This window comes from Gavialis gangeticus, unplaced genomic scaffold, assembly GCF_001723915.1.
Source record: "Gavialis gangeticus isolate Ggan-Ray unplaced genomic scaffold, GavGan_comp1, whole genome shotgun sequence".
NCBI lineage: Eukaryota > Metazoa > Chordata > Crocodylia > Gavialidae > Gavialis > Gavialis gangeticus.
The window spans coordinates 72,595,962-72,616,381 of record NW_017729032.1 but is presented as its reverse complement, the minus strand read 5'-3'; the positions used below and the strand labels follow the sequence as shown (position 1 = coordinate 72,616,381).

Here is a 20,420-nt window from a genome sequence, read left to right as displayed (position 1 = left end):
TTCCAAGAACAGGACCATGATTTCCTGATTCTGTTAGGTGCTTTAACTACTAGAGTATGTTTCTTCTTACAGTAGAAGCCAGGCAAGACCTGAATGTCATGTTTCAGTTAATTGATCGTGGTGATGGCTGTTGACATCATTAACACCTAGATCAACAGAACTGTAGCACGCTCCTTTGGTTAAGGTGCCATTGAAGCAAGTCACTTGTATTTTTTATTTAGAATATATTGAGTGACTAGCCAGCCTGTGATGAGACCAGAAGAAGTGTCCACAGCACTTCTTAATATGATAATATGATTATCAGTCTTAGTGCAGAGGACAAACAATAATCATATAGAGACAGAAGTATCCTTTCCCACCACTAGCTGGTCCATGCTTAAGCTGTGTTGAAGAACATTTGTGGATCAGAATATGGAAGCTTCAGCAGCTACTACCTACACAAGATTAAAAGATGCCTGGGCTTGTGAGCAGAAACATCTCCTGAGCAGCTCACAAACAGATGGGAATGATTGGAAAACACTTGCCATCTGGAGAAATCTAGCGTCTGCCAAATACCGAACACTGCTCCAGGGGCAGAGGGATCCAAGTGAACTCCTGCAGGATGATTTATCAGTATTCAGAGAGAGGGTTGAACTGCCTCTGGTCTAGAGTCATTTGTCATTTCTCTGTGGCCTTTCCTAGGAATCCTGATAATTCTGCAGAAGCTTTTGAGAATGTGTAGTCAGCTGTAACCGTGGTATTTTGTGAATACTTGTGAGGAATAAAACTCTGCCTTCCTTCCTCCTCTAAGAAGCCCTACTACTTCTTTCTCACAGTTGTATATATTTCCTTCATGTCTGTTCCCTTGTGCCAAAACATATTGTGTGGAGAAAGAACTCACCCACTAGCCTCCCTGAGAGTCCCTGATGTGGGTGGGATCGCATTTGAATTAGGTGCTTGCTTATGGAGCTCACTGAGTGCTGAATCACTGCATCATCCACTTGTCACTTTGGTCATACTTTTCTTGGTAAGTGCCAAGAATTTGTAGGGCTTTACTGGCCACAGGTAAGGCTCCTGACAGAGAGGATGTTACAACTCTTTATGCCACTGATCAGTCTTCTGCCCTTGGAGTTCACTGCTGGAAGGTGAGCTGAAATTTCTTCTTTTAATGAAAAATGCTGTCAACTACAGTTCCAATTCAGCATTGCAAATCAGCATCCTTGGCTTGGATCAGCACATGCTTATGTGCTTTCCGGACTAAGGATGGACCACAGAGACATTCATTTCCAAATACAGCACAAGGGAAACCACTGCTCATCCAGTCAGGCTGCATCTTCAGAAATGGCACTTAGGATGGCTAATAACATGGCCACAGTACTTGCCAGGGATACAGATGCTTGGAAGTGCTTATGTATTGGTTAATGCAATGTAAGAAAGATAATGCAGACAAGAATGCAAAATGGTTTGCAGTTTGGCAGCTCCATGAATCGTTTTGAGCAGTTTGCCTTATATCTCTATTGTGTATTGGTACCTCCGGCATTATAGCTCATTCTTAACTCTGAACATATTGAATCTATTATGGCACTTAAATCACAGCAATCTTATCTCAGAATTAAATGGTTATTAAATGCATCTCAAAAACGTTGATCTACTTAGAAAGATACTGCACCAAACCTTGCAGGTACTGAAGCATTATTGAACTCATATATATGCAACATCAAACCATTTTTCTTGTCATTAAACAGAACACCATTCCAGCTTGATTTTAATAATTCATACTTTGTTTCATAAATAAAAAACAAACGTGTATACAGCAGAGAGACCTTTTTTACAAAAGAAATAATAAATTATTATTTCTTCCCTTAAAGAGATCTCTCTGCTGAACACTTGTTTGTTTTTTATTTATGAAACAATGAATTATTAAAATAAAGTTAGAAGCCTGCTCAGTTTTAATGATATCAAGAATTATTGGAGGTGCCACACAGCCTATGCTTGATTTTGATTTTCTGAAAACTTGTTCAGAAACATTTTTTGTTTTTAAATTCTGAGATAGGTCTGGGAAGCTGATCTGTCTTCTGCACAGTTCAGAGAAATTTATTGTTGTGCATTTAATCTAAACTTCCCACCCTTGTCTGGATGGTCTGGAAAAAATCCACAAAAGAGCCAAAGTCTCGTGTAATCTTGTAAATATTAGGAGGCACTTGAAATGTTTCTCTGTGAATTATTCAGTATTTTCTTCCTCCTATCTTCACTGTGTTGAGCCCCTGTTAATTGAAATCCTGGTGTGTGAATGGCATGTTTTGTCTCTCCATCAGAGCTAAATTTTGAGGCAGGCTGATACTCATGTGGGGAATAAGGTAGAAGGGGGCAAGAACGTATGCTATTCTTTCATAGCAAGTGATTCATCTTGGGTGTGGTTATGCAAAGGACTGGAGGGCAGCATGCCTGCCTCCTGAGTTTATGGACGGTGAAGAGGTGTGGAGATGACAGGAATAGGCAGAGCCTTAGCTCTACATCCTCAGTGAGCCAGATTCCCAGCTATACATGGAATTTAGGGGTAGCTTTAGCAGTGAATGGCTACACCATCACCTACTTCCAAACATTCCCAGAGAGAAGAGGAAATCAGAAGAAACTTGTAACTGTTTGAGCCACAATTTTTTTCTGAGCAGCTCCTGGGATAGCAGAGCCAGGCTTACAAAATAGTCTGCTCCGGGAAGGGCACAGTATTATTCCTTCTGATTGCTGCACGCGGACACTCACGGCCCTGTTGACTTCCCCTAGTATCGCTAAGGCTGCATATGGGCACAGGGGTCTAATTCACATGGAAGACACTGCAGAACTGAGCCTGTGTTTGTAATGATGCCCTGAAACTATCTGGTACTACAATGCCATGAAAGTTAGTAGTAACTTAAGCACTGATCTTTCCAATGATAACTCATAAACCCGCATTAGTTCAAGACTTAGTCTGCATACTGAGGCCTGGGGTAAATGAAATCAGCATGATCCTGAAACAGAGACCTCTCCCTGGTGAGAGCTGTTTACCAGTAACCTAAAATCTAGTATTAGTTCCTGAAGGAACAACAAAAAAAAGCAGCTTTGCTCTTCCATTTGCCTGTCAGCATCTCCTCTGACTCAACCCTCTCTGCTGACTTTCTCAAATCACTTCAGTCAGATGCGACAAAGCCTGCTGCTAAGCCCTCAATGAACAATTACTGAGCCCTCATCTCTATCCACCTGTCCTGATGCAGTTGGTGGAAATCAGCACAAAAGAGAGACAGCCATTCAGTTTGTCAAAGGGATGGTAGAGTTTGGATAAGTATTTCTGCCATAAATACAGACAATTTCTGGGGACTATAGCAGAAATCATAACTTAAAGGCTTTTTTATTATACATGCATTGTCTGAATCCCAGCTCGGGGGATTCAGATTTAGAAACCTGCAATCAGAGGGCAGGGAAATTGGCACACACTGCTTTCTTTCTGATGCCCGGCTTAAGAACAAGCCCCCCATGCCCTCTGGGGAGACGGTGTCTGAGGGACGGCTACATTCAAAACACTAACATAGTGAGTAACTTTAATTACGTTCTCCTTCAACTCATGGTCTTAGACAATGTGGAGATTTTCCCATCTCTCCCAAGTCCACAGTACCACAAAAATATGCACACGCATATGTTTATGTGTGCACATGCATTCGTGTGTGTGTGTGTGTGTGTATGTGTGTGTGTGTGTGTGTGTGTGTGTGTAGGTGGGAGAGGGGATATCTGAAAACAGAACAGAGGCAATTTAATACAAATATTATAAATAGAATATGAAAGAAAATCAGAGGAAAGCCGAATGGTTTGGCAGGAACTCAAGTGCAAGCAAGCTTGTGAAGAAAATGTATGGAAATCTGTCCTCAGATATGGAAATGAGCACTGGGAACTTCGGCAGCCCATGTGAAGCCTCCAGAAGGACTCATCCAGACAACCCAATGCACTCACTCACCCCAAGTTCCTGTGCAGTGCCTTTTCCCTCCCACTTGTCTCAGTGAAGAATACGTTCCATACTGTGAGCAGTCAGTCTAGAAAGTTTCCAGCAGTTCGATATGAAATGAAAACTGCTGTCTGCTGCACAAAGAATGAACATACCTGCCCACTTATCCCTCTCCACCAAACACATGAAGCCAAGAGAAACAAGCTTAGAGTGGGGATCTAAAGCTAAGTATTTACATAGCCTACTATCGGAGCAGCTGCACTCCCTAACAGTAGGTTGATCATAAGGAAATCCAGGACAGCCAGGACATTCATCCAAGACACCCCTCCCCCCCATCCACCCTACACTCTCTCACGTAGGTAGGGATGGGGCAGCATGCCAGGCTTCATGGTGCACCAACTCCCAGCCAGACTGTGTCCTGCAACTGCTGCATTTCTGGAATGCACATTGTAATTCTCAACAGCCAGCTGCAACCGGCCTCTGAAATCCAGGACTATCCGGGCTAAACTGGGACATATGGTCACTCTACCTAATAGGCAGGGCACAGCCACTATTCTAGCCCCAGCCAGTGGAGAAATCATGTCACTAAATACTTCCCTCAAAATGGAATTATAACCACTGGGTTTGCCTAATGGTAGACCCAGATACCACACTCCCAGCCTGCTCCCAGCATTTTTAACTAGGTGGCAGCCCAGCTGTACCATGGAGAATTTCTCTACATAGCCATGCATTGGAGGTCATCTACATCCAGATTTCAACTCGTGTAAATTGTCATAGTTCAGCTGAAGTCAGTGGAGCTATGACAGTTTATACTACCTGAGAATCTAGCTTTCCAAGTCATTCCCTGCATTGTGAAAACCGCTGCACTGAACAAACAAGCTACAGTCAAGTCAACCAGGGAAGAAGTCACACACAGCCGTACACCCCTGAAGAACACAACGCTATTGTTAAAGACTTTAGTACATTTCAGCTGTAATAAAAGCTAACTGAAGTTAGGCTGAGAAGAAAGAGGCAGCTTTTCTCTCCACACCATCACCCTCAATAAATCAATGAGATGCCCTTCAAATACTTTGAAAACACTAAATTTTTCACTGAACCATGTTAAGCCTTTTCTAAGGATTATAGAAGGCCTTTAAAGTTTTTTGAATGTAGGATATTTTCTTTTCGTCTGACCCCCAGACATGGTGGTGTTCGTATTTTCTGTCAAAAATGAGTGGAAGTAGTTGCCTAAAGTGCTGGCACAACTCCAAGGAGGTCATTAAGGAAAGTTTTCTGAAGCAAGGGGAAGCTTTTTCTCTTATCATTTTATCTGTCCTTCCAATGGGAAACCTGAACTAACTAACCTGAAGGTGATGAGAGATTAGCCCTTGTAGGCAGTATAGCTTCACTATCTGTATATTAGAAAGTGCCTTCCCCAAACCTTCCCTGTTTAGTCTGGCTCCCTTCTGATTGTTAACCAAATTATCAGGGATGAAGGGAAAACCAGATTTCTTCTCCAACAGTTTTATATACATAAAAGATCTTTCTCTTTTATAACAATTATAAAAAAATAGGAACCATATAAATATATACAAGGGATTATCAGGGCTTGAAAAACTCTCATTAGTGCATGGGAAGGTTTCCCAGAGGTAAATACACTATTAATTGTCCACTGAGGTGAAGCTGCTTTTTTGTTAAAAAAAAAAAAGAATTAAGGGAAAATCCTGGTTCCACTGAAGAGAACAGTAAAAATACTGTTGACTTCAGTAGATCCAGGATTTCAGCCTATGGGTTTCTATATATTTCATAGACATTAGGGCTGGAAGGGACCTCAGAAGATCATCGAGTCCAGCCCCCTGCCCAGGGGCAGGAAATCAGCTGGGGTCATAGGATCCCAGCAAGATAAACATCCAAATGTCTCTTGAAGGCATTCAAAGTAGGTGCTTGAACCACCTCTGGCGGCAGTCTATTATGTGTTTGTTCACGTTCTAATTAGAACTCAAATAATCAAGTCTGCTTCATGTTCTCATTAGAATGCTCCAGCGTCACATCACCATCATGTGTATTAACCCCTACGCATTTCAAAATGGCTGCAGGGGTACTTTATCTAAACCTCATTGAATGAGCCTTATATAAAGCACCCTGTGACTGTTTTGAAATGTGCAAGGGCTATCGAGGAACCACTCTAATTAAAATGCCCCACCCCCCCATCCTCCAGCATGTGTATAGGCAGCCTATATCTCTAGCCTTCAGGGTCAAGATGAATCTTCTGCATGTGAACCCTATGTAACATACAACTATGCTTGAACTTGCATACAAACAGCTTCAGTGCAGCCACTGCTGCTCAAAAGTTTCTCAAGTAGCAGGAAAGTGAAATCCACAAGGTCCAGATCACTTCCATGGAAGCTAGTAATATCAGAGCTGGTCAGAAAACCCATAATGTTCCCACAGTTAGAAAGTGTTTATAAAAGAGGCCAGTACAAATTTTCATGCTTTTTTGCTGCTTTCTAGATGGGAAGTAGTAAGAATTGATGAAAGCACTTTTCTTCAGTTCTCAATTTTCATATTAACCCACTGCCAAAAATGTTAGTAGGTGTCTGGTAAATGTCTCATGTGCTGTGTGTTATCATTCTCATTATATTTAATATTAATAATCAATTCATTTGCTCTTCCTCCTACTTTTCACATTTCTTCATATGTGGCCAATAAAAGCAATGCTTACCTGGTGGGAAATAGGGTACTTCTGTGGTCTTATTGCTGTGCTCTTCACATGCCTTCAACTGATTCTGCAGATACACAATTTGCCGACGAATTGCAAGGATATTGTTTGTGTCCATTGATTCCATATCATTCACTATGAGAGTCAGATTCTTGATCTAGACAAACAAAAGTTTAGAATTAAATTCTGTAATCATTTTAGGCAGGGTTTATCATTTCACAGTAGATGCTGCAGAATAAGCTTTTAAGATATGTTTGATTATGTTTTAGAATAAGTTTGATTATGTCTAACAAGAAAATGCTTGTAATTCTGAAACTCAATCATGTACCATAATGCAAAATATTGCAATAAAAATAATAGACTCATAGGGTTGCAAAAGACCTCAAAGGTCATCTTGTCCAACTCCATGCATGAAAACAGGAATGCTATTCCTGTCCACTAATGCTTACCCCAATATTAACCTTTCCTTGAAATGTTACCTCCCCAAGTAAATAAAATATTCTGTTATCCATAGCTAAAGAGGACAATGAAGAAATTCATTATATTTTACCTATTAACTGCTTTACTTTATTGTCACTATTCATTCCAGGTGAGTAATAAATTACACTCTTGAAAATGTGATTAATTGTATGTTGGGAAGGTGAGTCTTTTCCAGTTCCTGATTTTATATTCATTGGGCTACTACCATAGTCATGAGAAGTTAACTTTTAAATTATTTGAGTTAAGGAGCAGCAGCTGACAGCCAGAGGAGCCTACAGATTAATATTTATTAAATAATTTAGTCAGCACTTTTATTCAATAGGGCATTCAAGAACTTTAGCTTTCAGGTACGTGAATGAAAAGGAGGTTCTAGTTTCCATTTCTGCCATATATAAAGAAAAAAATACAGATTTATTTTAAATTACACCAAGGAAAATCCAGAATAATTCCACTGACAACAACTGGAGACGATGTAATAATGAAGTGATATAACCAAGAAAAAAAATTGTAATTTGAACCTGAATGGCTCAATAGCACTCTTCCAATACCTCTACATATAGTTGTTCAACGATCACGTTACTTTCACCAAGTGTCGATTTCAGCTGAGTAATTAGCTTCTCCATTTGTATGATTTCCATTTTCAGTAACTGGAAGTCCAATTCAGTATAAGAAACACTGGTTTTCTCCATATGTTCCACCTTGACGGTTAGATTTTGGATTTTTTGTTCATACAATTCCACTGTTTTCATGTACAGTGTAACCTAAAAGGTAAGCACATTTTCCAATTCAGGTTAGCAAATATAACATGGATGCTTGACATCTTTATTCCATACACACAAGTGGCATCAGGGCTACATGTACATAAAATGCTAAATTTGGCTCCTGTTTAGATCTGTGCAATCATATTGAAGTCTCATAAGGATTACTTGGGTATAACTGAGAACAGAATTTGTGGATAATTTTTTATTCCTCATCCATGTTTCCTCTAGGGCTAGGGACAGACATTCAAAAACACAGAGTCTGAATTGATTCAATCTTGGCAGGTTAATCTAACCTGGCTAGGCTAAGCCAGTTTGTAACTGAACAGACATCCCCTCTGAACTGAAGAAATGTCAGCACATACTTGCAGTGGCTCTGGCTAGAAGTTGGGGGGTGCTAGAGCAACCCTCCCTTCTCTTCTGCAGTGCTGAGCTGAGGATGGCATGGCCAGGCCCCTGAAGGGTGCTCTGATTAGAGAGGTATCCTCCCTCCGAGCAACCACAAGGCAGTTGATAGCACAGTATTTATGACCCCTAACTCAGTGTTTATCAGCCCATTAAGAAAACAAAAGCTTCACAGCTACCTGTTGATTAGCTCCAAAAAGCCCTAAGTGGGCACAGTGCTGTCTACCTTTGTCCTGTCTGCTACAGCACCATAGCCAGCGTGTGGTATGCTAGCTAATACTGAGAGGTGTCTGCGTAGGGCAGAGGGAAGGGGGGAATCCCTGCTTAGCAGGGAGCAGTGGGAAGCCAGGAAGACACCTGCAGTCTCTGCCAGAGCTCCAGCCAGGGAGCAGAGGGTAGGGGCCAGCCCTCCAGTGGAGCAGACAGCCCAGCTCACAGAGCATGCTGGGATGCTGTGGGAGTCTAGTTTAACTTAAACCAAGAAGGGGTCTGGGATAGACATTGCATAAACTGGTTTGAGCCAAATCAGTTAAGTCTGATACTACGTTCAATCAGGTTCATCTCAAACCAGTTTCAGCCATTTTCAAACTGGTTTGCGTGCACTGAATATCTGTTTAATTACAGGTTTAAACCAGTTTATGATCACTTAAACCAGTTTTAGTGTAATGTCTGTCCCTAGCCTGGAAGATAACTTTTATACCAGTTTTGTGTAGAGTTTTTGGGGCCAGATTCTAACAGATAACTGCAGTGATAATTTAATAGGAAGGACTTAACTGAAAAATATTAGTGTCCTGATAAATCTGAGAGAGAGGTCTCCAAATGCTGACATTTCTTTTCACTGACTGCAAGGAACACTCCATCAGAGAGCATTTTATATTTGATGCAACTCTTTTCTTAAGTAGAGCTCTTTGGATCCCCTTAAAAAGTACAGTTTTAGTTTTACATACTTTTTAAAATACAGCAATTTATCCATACCAAAACTAGTTTAAACTAAAGCTATTTGAGATGAAAAAATATTTTCAACCTTGAGCTTGAATAACTTATACAGTCAGTTCTTCAGCTGTGGAACCATTAAACAGATGGTTGGATAAATATACTTTCAAAATATATATCTGCTAATGCAAAGGTCACTGTGCAAATGGTGTAAAGAGCAATGTCAAAGGCTTCTTATAGATTTGGAATTTTTCTAGAAAATCAGAGTTACACAAAAATTAACAGTTTGAGAAAAATATAATTCTGTATTCTATATGTTTCATACTACTTAAAATGTGCCCATTTGCCTTTAAATGATTCTGATGGCCCTGCAAAAGTTGAAGAATCTCTCAACAGCTACTAATATGTCCCACTAGTAGCTCTGCAATTATGGCCTAAGAATACATGTCTATTTTATGCCCCTATTTTCAGATGTTTATCATACCTTTAAATCTTGCCTTTCTGTCTGAAATTGCTTATGAATATGTTCAGCCCAATAATTCAAAAATCAGTTTAATCATTTTTGCATGATATTAACATGAATTAAAATGTTTTTCATCTGTCAATAATGTTTCCGTTCCATTTTAAACAAGGCCATAGCTCATAGATGTTCTTTTAAAATTTTGACATGGGGAGAGTTTTTATTGAAACTAAAACCTTGCTGGTCTACTGTCCTTATGTTCTCCTGTCCAGATTCCCAACTGAGACTTTGGAACAACTACAAAAGAAACTTCCTTTAAATAATTCTTTCCAAGGTTTACACTAAATCCAGTGTATGCTGGTACTGGACTTTAATACTTTAGTAAGTAGTGTATATATACCCATGCTGGCTAGATATGATCAATTCAGCCTATAATTCTGTGTCTTGGTATTGAATCTTAGTGATTTACTTGAAAAAGCAGAGCCTAAGATAAGAAAATACTCTTTTCAGAATTGTAATTTTCTATGCAACCGTATCTCAGCTACTTTCCAAATCAGAACAAACTCTTTGTGCATGATTCCTTACACATACAGAAAATATTTCATGAACCATCTTACGCTCTCAGACATACAATTTATGCATTCCCATGCATTTCAACTGGGATTTCTAAACATGTTTTAAAACCCAAATATGGACCAGATCCTGAGCTGGCATAAATTTGGGATGGTCCTACAGATTCTAATAGACATACAATGATTTATCCTAGCAAGAATTTAACTGTCTGCATCATCTATTCCCAATCTGTATACATTGGAATCTACTCCCAATCCTGTAAAAATTCAGGCTAAGGGATAACTAAACCATATATTGGCCCAAGGCACATGACCCCTTTAAAGCATTTTTCTGCATGAGTAAAATAGGTTTGCCACAGTGTAGTTCTCACTTACTCCGAGCTAAAAGCAGGCAGATGGACAGTTACCACAAATCAGCTGCTCTGTGATAAGACCAAGATCCCTTTTAATTAAGTTTGGACATTTGTTCCTCCCCAGAGAGACTGTCTCTCTGATGACTGTTCCATTGTATGGCAGTTAGACCCATTCATCCTTAACACTTTGTAAACACTGGTCTTGTGACTGTGAGGCTGGTTAGACAACCAATAAAAATATAGCAAATGGAGGGCACAAACTACTAAACTAAGGTAGTTTCACTCAGTCCAGTAGATAATTACCTCTAAAAGAATGGGTGTAAAACTCCACTGGTATAAGTTATAGTGGGCATGCCTACATGAGACATTTAATGACTAAATCACTGCACAGTAGAAGTCTTGGCATCTGTACATGCACCACTATTAGGATGCACAAAACTAATAAACTCCGCAGCAGGGTTATACTTGTAAATACCTGCTGCAGAGTTTTTTCATGCACACCAGCACACATGAGGATGCTGCCCCAGCTGGCTGGGGCACAGGACGCTTCAGCACAAAGCTAGCCAGCAGGGAGCCGCTTCACTGAAGCATCCTTGTACCCCAGCCAGTCCCTCTGCAGAAGCTGAAGCTGGGTTGGAGCAGCCCTGGGCTAGCAGCCTCACCCCCCGGGTCCCCTACCAGCATGGGCTGCTCCAACCAGGCTCCATGTGATGTGCATGAATAAATTCTGGATCAATATGCCCCAGAGTTTTTTGCTTTTGGGCACACATTCAAAAAGAGCACCCAGAATGAAAAAAACACTCCAGAGCTATAAGCTCCAGAATTTATTCATTTGCATAAATTGCAGACGTCATTTGTCCTTAGACCATTTGGACATAAACATTTAGTTAACACAAATATGATATTATTTGCTCTCTGGCCACCTGGTGGCCGGGTCCAGTAATGGAAGCCTAGAGTTTAGGCTACCCCTTGTTCATACTATCTCAGTCCATGACATAATGAAATGCAGTGTGCATCAGTTCGCAAAACTAATGCAAATTGCATTGAGATTTATAATTTTCTGTCCATACCTTGATTCTGTCTTTGGGTGATTGGCCCTGATCCTCTCAGACAGGCCAACACACCCTCTCAAAAATCCAACACGTAAACCACATTTTAGGATACACGTCAATAATCATTAGCGGTCATACTAGAGACCTTAGATGGAGTATATAAATAGTGCACAGGACTTGCACCCTTACAGAACTAGAATGAAGCTACTTTAGGCATATTCCAGAATAATTCCTGCTAGGGTTTTCCTCTTTCAAGTGCTGGCACACTAAGGTCATGAAAGGGGCAAGGAAAAAAACCTATAATGTTCATTTATTGCCCTTGGTATTTATCAGCATGGGTTTCTCAGCATACAAACAGACACTCCTCCAACATACAGCTGGACAATGGAGGAGCAGGGCTGAAGAAGCAGAAGGAAGACATAAAATGGAAAAATGTGGAGAATGAAACTAGGATGGAAGTGACAGGAGCCCACCATTCTGAAAAGTCACATATGCAAGTGCAACAGCCTCAGGGAAGTTTGACTTCTACGATCACATGACAAGATTTCACCTACCTGACATGCAACCCACATGTGGGCATCAAGGAGGATTTTCTAACAGAATAATCTATTTTGGACAGAGTCTTTATCTGTGTTGGGAAGGCGTGCTTTCTTTTTCCATTATTATTCTTGCACGAGGATGTCCTGGGCTTAGCAGCTCCTACTGAGAAAGGCACATTTTCCCCCTGCATTTAAGTTCCTATTCTTTTCCTTCTTTCAAGGGACGCAAAGTGAGCCAAGCTCTCTCATGCTGAGAAGAAGAGCTGATTCCTACATTATTTTTAAAGGTTAATTTGTTCATAATCATAATTAGAGTGGCAAAGGTTCAAGTTGCAAATGAAAAATTAGCCTGATATTTTCAGCCTACAGTTTGAGCTGATTTGGAATATGAGAGCATCTTTTTATCTGTGAACTTCATTGCCTGCTGATTTTATAAAAGGGCCCCCGTGCTTGTTGAATTAGCAGCCTACAATCAGGCAAAAGGTTAGAGATTCAATCAGGTTGTTTATCTGGGACTTGCTGTACATGTATAGCATCTCTTAAAGGGTCCAATACTTTGGTTTTTACTTGGGAAGAACTCCTGTTAGCTGCAAAAGGACTTGAGACAAAGCAAGTAAGGGAAGGAGGACCACTACCACCACCACTACCACCAGCAGCAGCACATCAGGATTAGGCACCTTAGTCCACTTAGATACCAAACAGAATAAAATCTGGCTATAGTAGAATATAGGCTGCCTATATACACACTCCAATGTGTTCTATTTAGAACATGTCAGAGCAGACTCAATTAATCTTCTTTCAAATTTAAAGTTTAAGTTTAGTTAAAGCAGGGATGTTTTAACTAAAGCTTACTGAAGGAGTTAAAGCTGCCCATGGCCATTTTTAAGAACATGGGGACTTAATACATGTGATGCTGTGGTGTTTTAACTATAGCAGCTATCCAGGAACCACTCTTATTAAAACTTCCCCCCACACCCAAGCACATATATAGGCAGCCTTGGTGCCTGAATTTTCCTTAGTTGCTTCAAATTCTACAGCAGTCTAATAAAAGCCCATACAGCATAAAGATAGGTCCAGGTTGAAAAACTAAATCTTATTTGAACTTCCCCAACATGTATTGAAGCAAGGGCTGGAGCTAGGGTTTTGGTTCAGGCCTACCTCTCTATAGAATTGGAAAATTATTATTTTTTTGGTGTTATTCCTTTAGTTTGTTTGTAAGTATATGCAGGAACAAAGAAGAATATTGGCAGTGTACACCCAAAGGGATTTCTCCACAACTGAAAAGGTGAGAAATTCATTTGAAATATGTATTTACATGGGACAAGTACAAATAGGCACCTGGATTCATGCCACCTTCCTCTCCACATTTTTAAATTATTCCAAATCAAAGGTTTTTGGGGCAATGCTCAGTAACTTTTTTCTTTCTACAGACCAATAACATAATACTTATGAACTTTTAACACCTCTGTAGTTAAACTAACCTCTAATTTGTTTGTTTTCATTTCTGAGCCCTGTGTGGCTCTTCGCCTGGGATCACATTGTAAGATCTGTCACACTGTATCTAGCTTGATGCTTTGCAAGGCTGCTTGGCTGATCAGTCTCGACAGGATGAAGTTCAGTGAAGCCTGGGTTAGGTCAAGAATTTTCACTGTCTACAACTGAAGTTGAAAACTGAGGGTCACATCTTAAAATGATGGGCACTGGCACTGCTCCATTAGAAGAGAGAAGCAACAACAAGATTGGGTCTAACCGACATACAGTGGAACAGTCATCAGAGAGACAGTCTCTTTAGGGAGGAACAAACTGCAACGAATTGGGGTATACCCTCTGCAGCAGGGTAATACTTGTATTTTTAATAAACTGCGGCAGAGTTCATTAGTTTTCTGTGTCATAATAGAAATGCATGTGTAGATCCACCCCTATTTTCTCAACTACAAGATCACTGAGTTCAAGATCCTGAAGAAAGGAAGAATAGGGAGCAGCAGAGTAAGGACTCTAGACTTCAGGAAAGCAGACTTTGACTCATTTATGGAACCCCTGTGCAGGATCCCCTGAGAAGCCAGTCTAAGGGGGAGAGGAGTCGAGGAGAGCTGGCTGTACTTTAAAGAAGCCTTACTGAGAGTGCAGGAACAAACCATCCTGATGTGCAGGAAGACGAGCAAGTATGGAAGAAGACCAGCTTAGCTAAGCAGGGAATTCTTCAGTAAACTAAGTCACAAAAACGAAACTTATAAGAAGTGGAAACTTTGACAAAATAATAAGGAGGAGCATAAGCCTATTGCTCAGGCATGCAGGGAGGAAGTCAGCACAGCCAAAGCATAACTAGAGTTGCAGCTAGCAAGGGATTAGGGCTGTGCAAAATTTCAGCTGTTGTTTCATTTCAGAGGTGTTTTGGACCATTTTGGCACCTGAAACACCAAATCTGAATTGAAACATAAGGCTCAGAAACATCTCTGAAACAAAATGAGGCATCTGAAACGTTCTGGAAATGTTTTGGAGATGTTTCGGAAAAGTTTGGAGTTTCAGAGCTGGTCTTGCAGGGAATCAGCTGTACACTGCCCCCTTGCTGCATGACTCAGCTCCACAGGGAGCAGAGATCCATGCCAGGGGTCTCTTCACCACCGCTGCCCACCCCCCGCTGCCCCGGCAATGCAGGGCTGCACAGAGTGGGCAGTGATGGTGTGGAGACCCTGATGCAGATCTCGCTCCCTGCAGAGCCAGGTCATGTGGCAAAGCAGTGCTGGTCTTTGCCGGGCAACGGCACCATAATCTTTGAAAATTCATGATGATCAGGAGAGGTCCTGGATGATTGAAGAAAGGCAAATATAGTGCCCATATTTAAGAAGGAAAAAAAGGAGGATCCATGAAACTACAGAACAGTCAGTCTCACCTCACTCCCTGGAAAAATTATGGAGCAGATCCCAAAGGAATCCATTTCTAAGCACTTGGAGGAGAAGAAGGTGATGAGGAAGAGTCAGCATGGATTCACCAAGGGCAAATCATGCCTGACCAACACGATACCTCATCACAGAAGGCAGACTGACTCTGTGGATGCAGGGAGACCAGTAAAGCTAAGGAAGTACAGGCTGGATGAATGGATTGAAAGGTGGATAGAAATCTGGCTGGAGCATCTAGCTCAGAGAGTACTAATCAATGGCTTGATGTCTAGTTGGCAGCTGGTATCAAATGGAGTCCCCCTGAGGTCAGTCCTCAGGCCAGTTTTGTTCAACATCTTCATTAATGACTTGGAAGATGGCGTAGAGTGCACCCTCAGCAAGTTTGCAGATGAAACCAAGCAGGGAGGAGTAGATATGCTGGAGGGTAGGGCTAGGCTTCAGGGTGACCTAGACAAATTGGAGGATTGGGCCAAAGAGAAATGCAAAGTCCTGCACTCAACATGGAACAGTCCCATGCACCAATACAGGCTGGGGGCTGACTGGCTGGGCAGCAGCTCTGCAGAAAAGGACCTGAGGGTTACAGTGGACAAGAAACTGAATCTGAGCCAGCTGTGCTCTTGTTGCAAAGAAAGTTAACGGCTTACTGGGCTGCATTGGTAGGTGTGTTGCCAGCAGGTCAAGGGTAGTGATTATTCCCCTCTAGTCAGCACTGGTGAGGCCACATCTGGAGTACTACGTTCAGCTTTGGGTCCCCCACTACAGAAGGGATGTGGACGAATTGGAGAGAGTCCAGCAGAGGGCAACAAAAATGGTGAGGGGGCTGGGGGACATGACTTATGAGGAAGGACTGGGGGAACTGAGTTTATATAGTCTAGAAAAGAGGATGCTGGGAGGGGATTTAACAGCAGCCTTTAACTACCTGAAGGAAGATTCAAAAGAGTATGGAGCTGGACTGTTCTCATTGGTGGCAGATGACAGAACAAGGAACAACGGGCTCAAGTTGCAGCAAGGCAAGTTTAGGTTAGATATTAAGAAAAATTTTCTTACTAGAAGGGTAGTAAAACACTGGAACAGGTACCCAGAGAGGTGGTGGAATCTCCATCCTTGGAAGTTTTTAAGATGTGACTAGACAAAGCTCTGGCTGGGATGATCTAGTTGGGGATTGTCCTGCTTTGAACTGAGGGTTGGACTAAATGACCTCCTGAGGTCCCTTCCAACCCTAATTTTCTATGATTCTATTATCCCATTAACTTGAAGAGGGCTATATCATCCATGCCAGTAGAGTCTAACCACTTCTTTAAAAAAGAAAGCTGCTAGAGGTCTGAAAAAAGCTCTAAAACTCCAGCTATCACTACTTATTCCTTACTCTGATAAAACTCCCATTGCAGAGCTGCATTTCCATAGAAGATTGGCCTCAAGTGTGTCTCATGTCAGTCCTGTCTGATCAAAAAGTCTTTGCAGAATTGTGGATCTGAGCCTGCCCTCTTGTAGCCAATTAAAATGTTGCTACTGAGCACAGGGGGAGCAATGTGGGACTTCAGTGTTCATACCTCAATGTCTTCATAGATTGTTAACGTCAAGTTATACATTCCTACTAAAGTGATCAGGTAATTCCTATACTCAAAGGCACTGAGATTTCTGTCAAATTGCTCTTCATATCCCTACTGACAATTGAATGCGTGTTAGCTCCAGTTATTTCAAAGCAAATTATTTCAACTGAAAATATCTCTTCATAGGATCCTGCATCCCCGCGTTGTTCTGTTTTTTATGCATAACTTCTTATCTGTTCTTGATTATACCAGAAGAGAGTTATGAATATTTATGGTTAGAATTTATAATTTAGTTCTGTGCCTTTTTCTGCTGATTAATTCAAGGACACTTCATTTCATAAGATGCCTGGTTGCTGGAGCAAACACTTTCTCCTGGACACCAAATTTAAGCTCTGAATTTCTCTCCTAACATAAGCCAAATACAGATCCTTGTACTCATAAGCTGTTTCACTCAGGGTACTTCAGCCATTGAGATATTTGTGGGTTTAACTGGGTTCTGTGGGATTTAAATGCTTGTACCAAAGAACCCAAGTAGAATGAGGCTAAGGAGTTTGTCTTTAAAAAAATGCATAATTTGATCATCTCATTGCTCGGCCTTCAGATGTTGAAATATTTTATTTTTTTACCTTTTAAGACTATGGAGGAGTCAAGAAATATATTTTTACCCATTTCTTTAGTCCGGCTGGAATTCACCATTGCCCTCTTTTCCTCACTCCCTCTCCTAAGCTGGATACATACAAATAATAACACAGAGGATGCAGGGTTCCTGGCTTCCTATCGGACAAGCTGTATACAGGAATCACAGACAAGCAAGTATTGTGCATACAATGTGACATTGCAAAGAATCAATTCTATGCTATAGGGCTGTATATATTATATTTAATCACCTTGTATTCTTATACAACTCTTTTCTGAAGAGTACCAAATAATGCTGACTGCTATACTCTTTCATGATTACCCATTTTTCCCTTAATATACGATTGGCAGGTACATAAAAAGGATACCTTACTTTAGACAGTTCACTCTCAAATTTCTGCAACAGGGTCTGGGCTATGATTTCCAATTTCTCAACCTTCTGCACGGGAAATGTAGTGTCTGGCAGGTACACAGAGCACTGGCATATTCCCCGGTCATCCAAAGAACCGGACACGTTGGAAAATAGCTGTAATTACAAGTATATATAATAAAGTTAAAAAAAAGTCAATATTTTACTTGGAATCAAAGGTAAAGTCTGACAATTGTTCCTCAAGTAAGGAAAAAGTTAAGCTGTAATAATAATAATTATAATGATGATGATGATGATGATACTGCTCATTAGATAAAAAGTGTTATGATTTTTACACCTTTCTTCCAATAGATTCAAAGGGTCTTCTGATTAGTTCAGCTTCACAACTCCTCTATGGAAGTAGTTAAATATCATTATCACTATTTTTCAATTGGGGAAACTGGGCACATCTACACAAGATATCTATTGCACAATTAACTAATTAGATACGCAGTAAACACCTCAACATCTACACATGCGCCCCTATTAGACTGAATTAAACTAATTTGCTATGCAGCAGGCTAGTACTGCTTAAATACAATACAATACTAGTAAATACAAGTACTATCCCGCTGCAGAGTAAAAAACTCCACAGCAGCACACATGTAGATGCTGGAGGGGGCTGGCTGGAGCATGGGGGTGCTTCAGTGAGGGGGCTACCGGCTGGCTAGCCCCAGGCTGAAGCACCCTTATGCCCTAGCCAGCCCCTCCACTGCATGTAGAGCCGGGGGAGCAGCCCTGAGCTGGCAAGCTGACCAGTAGTATCCACTGCCAGCCAGGGCTGCTCTGACCCAACTCCACAGCCTGCGCATGAATAAACTCCAGACCTGATTGCTCCAAAGTTAATTGCTCCTGGGCGTACATTCAAATGGCATGCCCAGGAGCAAAACAGTCCAGAGCAATAAGCTCCAGTGTTTATCCATGCACAATAATAGCATGTGTAGACGCACCCGCTGAGATACAGAAAGGCCCCTTCTAGTCCTATGTTCCTAAAAAAGTCAAGAGGTTTTTCTTAAGGATAAATGAGCACAAGTCAGATCATAAAATAATAATAGCATTCACAATAAACATTTAGGTCTTACAGGCCCTGCATATACAACAAAGTTATACTGGTGTAAATCATTTTTTCAACAGTTGAAAAAAGGGAGCAGACACACTATATATAGACCTACACAGCTGTAACTTACTAAAATCCAATATAATGTAGCCCCAGGAAGAAACAGCATCCATGCAACTTACAGAGCTATAAGTGACTTTTGTCTGCAGTTATCCTGGGGTAATCATTTGCTCAGTGCAAACAAGCTATTACCTGCACTCACACCAATGGTGAAGCACTGTAATAGTACCAATTGTGGCAATTGCCCCTGGATAACTGATCATTACAGGCAACCCCCAATTAGCGCTTTTAAGTGGTTCCTGATAAACCAAACATTAAGCGAAACTGAAAGTATCTGACGACCCAAGATGGCGACCACAATAGTTTTTAATGACCCAGGAGGGTGACCATGAGCATTATAACAAAACTCACTGCACACTAAGTGGAATCAGATATCAAGTTAAAATGAGCGTTATAGCGAAATAGCGCTAAGTGAAACAGCATTAAGCAGGGGTTGACTGTATTCCCCTCCCTGGTCCCAATGTAATTTGCATCAGTGTACACATCCAACATAAATCATTACATTGTCAATGTCTGATAAGTACAGGACCATATGGTGTATTTTGATCAGACCCATTCAGTGTTTTTCATCCATAGACTATAAGTAGTTTACAAAATCTGGTTCAGATTTGACTGATAAAAGGTTCTATCAAAATTGAACTTTCCTAAGAAGGAATTTTATTTTAACTAAAGCACATTTTGCAATAAGGAAATGTTTAACCTGCAATCCCTAGAACTCCAGTTCTGTACTCAACCATAAGCACATGCAAGATGAAGGTTTTAAAAGCTCATACCCAAGCTGTAATAGCTTATGTGCCACTATTTGTTATTGCTACTACAGGATATGAAGGTACTAGCAACCCTGCATCCCTACACCATCCATCAGTGGCTTTTCAGGTTAGTTGCACCAGAGGAAAAGGCAGATCTTCTGGAGGGGCTGGATGTGTTCAAATCAGCAGGTCCAGATGCTCTCCACCCTAGGGTGCTGAGGGAACTGGCAGGGGTTATTGTGGGGCCCAGGCACAGCTTTACAAGCACTCATGGTGCTCTGGCCAGGTGCCAGACAACTGGAAGAAGGCCAGTGTGGTACCCATTTACAAAAAAGGGAGGAGGGAAGACCCGGGCAACTATAGGCCCGTTAGTCTTACTTCAATCCTGGGGAAGGTCTTTGAGAAAATTATCCAGGAGCACATCTGTCAGGGACCAGCAGTGAGGAGGACGCTCAGGGGCAACCAGCATGGGTTCATTAAGGGCAGATCCTGTCAGACCAACCTGACTGCCTTCTATGATCAGGTCACAAAATCATTGGACACAGGTGTTGCGGTGGATGTAGTCTTTCTGGACTTCAGGAAGGCCTTTGACACTGTCTCCCACCCATTCTCATTAAAAAACTAGGTGACTGTGGCACTAATGCCTACACAATCAGATGGGTCGCAAATTGGCTGAGGGGCCGCACCCAGAGAGTGGTGGTGGACGGGTCATATTCGACCTGAAGGGATGTGGGCAGTGGAGTCCCCCAGGGCTCGGTCCTTAGGCCCTCACTGCGCAATTTCTTCATTAGCAACTTGGATGA

The 20,420-nt window shown here is 41.4% G+C and overlaps 1 protein-coding gene across 1 annotated transcript in view; it reads right to left on the bottom strand.

The window, feature by feature from the left end:
- Positions 1-20,420, bottom strand: part of OLFM4 (olfactomedin 4) — a 35,187-nt gene that overhangs the window by 3,525 nt on the left and 11,242 nt on the right. Inside the window, exons 3-5 of the mRNA XM_019525546.1 lie at positions 17,656-17,808; positions 7,676-7,888; positions 6,651-6,804 (exon numbers count right to left, since the gene is read on the bottom strand). Coding sequence (XP_019381091.1) covers positions 6,651-6,804; positions 7,676-7,888; positions 17,656-17,808 — 520 coding nt within the window. The remainder of the gene's footprint in view (positions 1-6,650; positions 6,805-7,675; positions 7,889-17,655; positions 17,809-20,420) is intronic.